This window comes from Mesitornis unicolor, unplaced genomic scaffold (genome assembly GCF_000695765.1).
Source record: "Mesitornis unicolor isolate BGI_N332 unplaced genomic scaffold, ASM69576v1 scaffold37698, whole genome shotgun sequence".
Classification (NCBI taxonomy): domain Eukaryota; kingdom Metazoa; phylum Chordata; class Aves; order Mesitornithiformes; family Mesitornithidae; genus Mesitornis; species Mesitornis unicolor.
The window spans coordinates 1-7261 of NW_010204545.1; the positions used below are offsets into that span (position 1 = coordinate 1).

General features: G+C 38.0%; 1 protein-coding gene across 1 annotated transcript in view; it reads left to right on the plus strand.

Annotated features, from left to right (window-relative positions):
* Nucleotides 1-2230: 2230 nt before the first annotated feature.
* Nucleotides 2231-7261, plus strand: part of LOC104545860 (ubiquitin carboxyl-terminal hydrolase 14) — a gene marked incomplete at both ends in the record, with an annotated part of 13069 nt that continues 8038 nt past the window's right edge. Inside the window, 4 exons of the mRNA XM_010191094.1 lie at nucleotides 2231-2398; nucleotides 3076-3108; nucleotides 4932-5036; nucleotides 6683-6786. Of these exons, the coding sequence (XP_010189396.1) occupies nucleotides 2231-2398; nucleotides 3076-3108; nucleotides 4932-5036; nucleotides 6683-6786 (410 nt within the window). The remainder of the gene's footprint in view (nucleotides 2399-3075; nucleotides 3109-4931; nucleotides 5037-6682; nucleotides 6787-7261) is intronic.

Here is a 7261-nt window from a genome sequence, read left to right on the forward strand (position 1 = left end):
GGCCCCTTTGGCAAGGCTCGGCCCTGCGGAGGGGTGTCATACGCGTTTCGCGTGCGATCGTGCTTCAGTGTTGCCTTTTCTTGGCTTATTTTTGTTTTGTGTCAAGGTGAGCGCTGCTCTCTATCAAGCCAGCCATAATTCTGCATCCGTGCCTCCAAATTGATTTAGGTGCATCTGCCCCTGCTGCTTTAAATCCATTATTTCCTAGTTAAAACCAGAGGAGTTAAAATTTTCTAAAATCACATTGCATCGCATCCTCCTTGCTGTCCTTGTCATCAAGGAAAGTTTCTAGCGAAGACTGCAAAAGCAAAATCTCTAAGGATTCTTCTAGGACCAGTTACTGCCTTGTTTATGTTTCACAGGTCTGGTCTCTGGGGGGTTTTTAGTGTGCGAGGAGCAGATTGTAGAAGGCCTCAGTACACAGCTGTGTCCCTGTTTCTTCACTCTTTGAACTGTGGTTGGCAAACTGGGAGCCTGATGTCAGGCCAACAGGAGTTTTCCTGAACTCCAGCACATCTGTATAAGCTGTGTTTTCTGTTCAGTGAGGCAAATACATCCTTCCTTTTTCTTAGTTTCCATTGTTTTCGACTTAGCGATTTTTCACATTTATTTTGTCAACTTTTCATGGAAATTTTTGTCGTGATCTCTGAAGAGAAGGCGCTTATGCTCTTAAGTTTCCTCTTCTTGAGTGCTGGGTTGTCAAAAACGGTGACACTACAGATTAATAATTGCTATCTCCTGCATATTTAGCGATGGATGCATGACTGTTCAAAAAAGCAAAACTTAAAAGGCTGTGTGTCGCTGACTTGTTCAGTGACTGAGTGGGTTGTCTTCCTGGAAAATGGGAAGAGACTTGTGCTTGGTAGGTCTTAAATATGCAAAATAATAAATGTGTTTTTAAAAAAAAAGTCAGAGGGTTGGGCAATTTAGAAGGTACTAAAATACTGAAAAGCCAGTTGTTTGAGTTGCTTTGTAGGCTCTTGTATGTATGAGAGTGATCAGAAACGATCAAGGATGTGTAACTGTTCTTTAAAAACACACTATTTAAGTAATTTTCAGAATCACAGAATGTTGGTTGGAAAAGACCTTGAAGATCATTGAGTCCAACCATCAAACCAGCCCTAAGTCTGCCATTAGTCCATGTCCCTAAGCACAACATCTATCCTCTTTTCAGCCACCTCCCTGGGCAGCCTGTTCCAGTGCTTGATAACCCTTTCAGTGAAGAAATTCCTCCTAAAATCCAACCTAAACCTCCCCAACCCAGCTTGAGGCCATTTCCCGTTGTCCTATCACTAGCTACAAGGGAGAAGAGACTGACCCCCACCTCTCTACAACCTCCTTTCAGGTAGTTGTAGAGGGCGATAAGGTCTCCCTTCAATCTCCTTTTATCTGCTTTTAGTTCGTACTAGCGTTACCAAAGTGAAGTTAATGTTGCCTTCATGTCATTCTGCCTAACCTTTCTGCTGGTGATCCCATTTCCAGTGTTCAGAGCCACACTTTGCGTGACCAAGTTTCACTTGGCTTCTTAACGCCAGTCCTGCAGCTGTACTGGGGTCAGGGCTTCTGGAGCTGCGCCCTGTGCTAGGCTGTTGTCCGTGTTTGCACGCGGGTGCGTTGCTTGTGCAAACGCTGTCAAAACTGAGGAGGGTAGCAGCGATGGCCTTGTAAATGGCACTGTGGGGTTAACCTTTCATGGAAAGGAAGCAAGAGCTGCGCTATTTTATGGATCATAATGCACTCTTACCTCCTCATGTAGCTCCATGTGAGCAATACTGGTAGGCAAACCTATGGCTGTCAAACAGTTGCTTTGCATTTAAAGAATGTGGTGGTGTTGCCGTTGAAGGAGAATGGAAATGCTACAGAAAACTGAACTGGAATTGCACGTCTCAGCTTCCCTCAGAGATTTGTTTGCGGTGCCAAGAGATGGGGAGAGTTGCTTTTGAGCTGCTTTTGTGGAGACTCGCCCAAAGAACTTCTGATACTGTTACACACATTTATTGCTTACAGAATTTCTCAGTATGTATGTTGCTTACAATTGTTTTGTAGGATTTTTTTAGACTTGTTGGAAATAGTATGTTCTGATAGCTGAGATGCCATGTAGTAAAGGTGTCCTTTAGCTTGGTTATTGACAAGTTTTAGAGTGGAAAACTTGAGATGGTATAAAGCATGAAATTTCAAATACTGGATTAATCTTGGTAAGTACATTCTTGTATGTTGGCAAATAATGTAGTTTCAAAACATTTTGTTTGCAGTTAACGTGAAATGGGGAAAAGAGAAATTTGATGGTGTGGAGCTTAACACTGACGAACCTCCAATGGTCTTCAAAGCCCAGTTGTTTGCACTGACTGGAGTTCAGCCAGCCAGGCAGAAGGTTATGGTTAAAGGAGGAACTCTGAAGGTAGAAATTTGTGGATTTTTTTATATTTCTATTCTTATTACATTATAACGTAGTGAGCAATGACCATTTTTTGAAGATCTTTCATCGTAGTTATTAAACTGACAGCACTTTTTGGAAATAATTCTGTGTAATCCATTGCCTGCTACTAGAAAACACTGGCAAAAGTTTGTTGCCAAATGGTTGGGAGGTACACTGCTGTTTTGAAACACCTTTTCCCTCTTTTGTACCAAATGCTACTCTGCTTGTTGGATATTTTTTTCTCTTCCTTTTTAATGTTCAGGATCTGAATGCAACTTTTTGCTTTTTAGCTTGTTTAAGAAAAGTTTCTCTGGCTCTTCTTTGCTGGAGACTTGGTGGTGTATGCAATGCAGACAGCTTCCCTGCAGAAAGTTACTAACATGTAAGCAATGTGAAACAGCAGATGAAGAACCATATTGAAAAGATGATATGACTGCTTTTTATTTTAGTCAGACAAGACTTGGTGATGTGTTAATAGTTAATATTGTGGAATCTTGGATGATATTGTATCAATACAATATCAATACAATACAATTGTATTTTTAGAAATATACAATACAATTGTATTTTTAGAAATATGTGATTAATATTAATGAAAATACTTGTGTGTCTTTTGCTGCAAGATAGTTAACTTGCCTTTTATTTCATTTCAAATACAGGATGATGACTGGGGGAACCTAAAAATAAAGAATGTAAGTTCTGAGGAATAACTGAATTTTTCTAGTTTGCTTTCTGTTTTGGCATTTAAAGAAAGAATTAAAGTTCTTGCTGTTTCTGTTTGAATGGGTAGTTCTTTCTTAAAAATCAGAGCTTGATGAAAAATGATGTTACAGCTGTCATACCTAAGCATTCTTACAAAGTCCTCTCCACTGATTTGTAAAAAAACCTTTTCTAGCATCAGTAGGGAAATTACACCATATTCCTGAAGTACTTGGGAGCATATTTTTCTTCCTTTCTTTACAAGAAATGTTCTGATCAGACCAGTGGTCCTTCTATGTTATCTTCCCCAGACCATAATAGTAAGTGATGTTATTTAGAGAGAGCTTGTGAAGTGCTCAGAAATGCTGAAGAAATGCTCTGTCTCTTTCCTTTTTATCAGCCTGCTGAAATTTGTTCTCCTGTACTAAATGACTGCTGTTTAAAAACAAAGCCATTGATAATGGTTACTTGTACCTTTGACTAGTTCAAAAAGAAAACAAAAAGTGAATTATTTGTGTTTCTTACCGATCTAATGTTGTAACAGGGAATCCCAAAGATTTTTGGGTTTTTTGTTTGTTTGGGGTTTTTTTTTCATCATTTTGATTTTGGTGGGTATCTTGTAACCTGTTTTTGGTACAGATTTTACTCCAGTTCTTCACTGAGCAGATTGAATTAGGTAGCATTACTGTATCCTTGTAATTAGTTTGCAAGCATCCATTAGCATCCTGCAGCTGTTGTAGCAAAGTAATTCAGCAAAAACCCCAGTCTGCAATATTCTTGTCCTTTTCTGCATACTGTTACGCTAATAGCTGCCAGTATTAATTTGAACAGTGTTGTATACAAGTTCTAGGGATTTATTTACACCGTCAAAGCAGTGTCTTTCTGTTCTGTTGTCCATCCTTTTCCTTAGCACAGTCTTTTTCAAGGCCCCAGATAGCCATTTTCTCCTCCTTTGATAGATCTTATTGTGTAGATGTACTCACGTTGAATGCTGGAAAACTCCCTTTCCTTATGCAAGTCCATCAAGCACGATAACTTCATTGGTCTTTTCTTCCCTTGAATGTTACTCCTCATGCCTAAACTGTTGGGGTCATTTTGGTTATGTTTCACTTTTTGATTGATTTAATGTTCTCAGAACGTGCCAGACCAAAGAATGGCATTTCCCTTTCCCAGTTGCTTTTCTGATGGAAAAAAAACAATTTGAAACTTGGAGCTGTGGTCCTCCTTATGACCCACATATGTCTGAATTGTTTCCCCAGATTCTCGGGATTTGTTGTTGTTGTTTAGAGAATTCTGAATTTGAGAACTTGAGACTCAGTTGATTTGGAACCTCAAACTTTGCAGCTTCCTTCAAATTGGAAGTTGGCTGCTCAGTTGTCCTTGGTTCCAAGGTGTTTTCTAAGGCTGGAGAGAAAGAGGAAAACTTGCACTGAAGTGTTGAAGGTGCATGATCCCTACTGGTCCAGCAGGAAGGGAGCTTTTCTAAATGCTTCACGTTGGGGTATTCCTTGGAGGTTAAATTTAGTCTCGACTGGAATCTTGCGTTGTCAGCTGCTGCAGACTCACCAGGCTCAGTGGAAACCTCTAGCACGGATAATGCTGTGGAGTTTTTCTTGATTAAGTACTTTCAAGATAATGAGAAAGTTAAGGTATACCCATAAGAAACAGCAGTGCAGTAGCAGTCCTGTAAACTAAGAGAAAAATTGTGTGTATTTTGAGGGAAATAGCTGAGATATGTCAAAAGCTTAATGATTTAATTTTTTTAGTGCAAATAACTGCCTTTAAACATTTATTGCTATTTTTACTGTTTTTCAAGGGGATGACCTTATTAATGATGGGTTCCGCAGATGCGCTTCCAGAAGAGCCAATTTCTCGACCCGTTTTTGTAGAAGACATGACAGAGGAGCAGTTGGCTTCAGCTGTAAGCATATTTTAAACGTCGGTTTCTTGTAAACCTTTGAATAGTGGCAGGTTTTTGAATACTTGCAGTTGCTTACAAGTGGGTTTTGAAACTGTAATGTCTGGTTAGCATTGATAGCTTCTCAAAGAGTTGCAAATTTGTGTTGATGACCCATCTTTTAGCAAGATGAGAAGTCTGGAATTTGATTTAAAAGTCACATTTATTTAATGTAAAAGTCACATCATTGCTGTTGTTTTTAAAGACAAAGTTGTATTGCCCTTGCTGTCTTAGTGTCCTGAACTTTGCCTGAATAAGGCCTCTTAGATGCGCAAACTTTTTTTGTACCTCCATATCTTGTTTGGGGTGGGGTGTGTGGGGGGTTTTATTTATTCTTGTTAGTAGTATTAGGTAAACTTTTCTTCCTGAAAAATGAAAATAAGTTTAACATGAATTGAGTTGATGATATGTTTTCCTTTATGGGAGTAAAGTCTGGAAGAACTGGGGTTTTTTTACAATTTTAAGGGCTTAATTTTCTCATCAGTTATTTGAACTAGGAGTTCATCGTCGTACTTAAAACAGTTGCATGACTTGTTAACTGCTCATGTAGAACGGGAATTCTTTTATGGATGTCCATATGAGGACGCATCTGTAGTTTAGGACTGGTTCTGTGCTTCTGTATTTAATGCTTTCCATGGCACCAGCAGGTGAACCACATTTATGTATTTTTCAGACTAAATCTATACACTGACTAGATAACTAGACTATAGACTAAATCTATACACTGACAGATAACTGAGGGACAAACAGGGAGATGATTCAGTGTCACGTAACATTTTGAAAAAGCTGGTCGCATTGCATTTCTCTGATTCAAATTTTGTTATACATCAAAATTCAATTGTCTGTACTGCATGTATTCATTAAAAACTGGGTACACAGCTAAATGAATTCTCTCTTTCTATAATAGTTAAGTCGTATTGGTATGCAGTGCTACTTCAGTTTTGTTACACTGTGTGCTTTTCCCTGACTACTACTCAAATATGCAAGATTTAAAAAAAAAGAAAGGAAAAATGCTATTATATTGTGATTTATAGTTGTTTCTGAAACTGCTTAGTTTAATTATTAGTTGGCCTTCACATTTGTCGGAACTTTAGAAATTCACAAGTTGTCTGAAAGGATCAAGTTAATGATCTGTTGCAGACTTCTGGAGAGGAGTTTAAATAATGCTTTTGTTTCTGACTATGAACTCTGTCACATCCAGAGTTTTACTGAAAACTGGTTTTAATTAAAACATCAGTGTTTTATACTAATGTATTCATGTGGAAATTTAATGGAAGTAGTATTTTAAGGTCAAAACTTGAATGAGATTATAGGTGAACTTTCTGAATGACTGCCTGCTTGAAGAATATGCTCATTAAACTAAACATGCATAGAAAAAAAACCCCAAAGCATTCCTGTATGCCCTCTAAAAGCACCAAATGGTGAAATGATTAATACCATCAGAAAATGGATCTGGAAAACTTTGTAAAGTTTGATGAAATGTTCCAGGTTTTACACATCTCTGATCATTACTTTTCTTCAAAGTCAATATCAAATTATAGTGTTTATACAAAAAAATCATTGCAAATCTCTCTTAGACCTTCAAGCGCCCTTGTAATTTTTTTTGGTAGATGGAATTACCATGTGGTTTGACAAACCTTGGCAACACTTGCTACATGAATGCTACGGTTCAGTGTATCCGCTCAGTGCCAGAAGTGAAAGAGGCCCTTAAAAGGTAGGATTTGGTACAAAAATACCATGACTAAAATGTTGTGTTTAGCTTATGAAATAGATATTTTGTGGAACAGTTGTCTTAATGCTAGTATGGATTATTGTAACAGTCTGTTATTCTTTAAATCCATTCGAGATTAACATAGCCATCGATTAAAGTTTATCCTATGGCTATGTTAGTCTGTACTTTTTAAAGAACTTTAGACTATGCATTTACTGTAACTGGCTTTTAGTGTAGAGAATGTGTTTTGCCTACATAAAATACAGTTCCTATCAAGACTTGTTTAAAACGTTTGGACAAGCTACTGAACTCCTAGCCTTGTTTTCTGGTCTTAGTTTGTATACTCTTGTTCTGTATGAAATAATCATACGGGACTCCAGCTCGTGTGAGGAATAATTTTTTTAAATGGCTTTATTGTGCAATGCGTGTTCAGCTACAAAATTCTGACGTTACCAACATTTGGTACTTGGAGGTACAG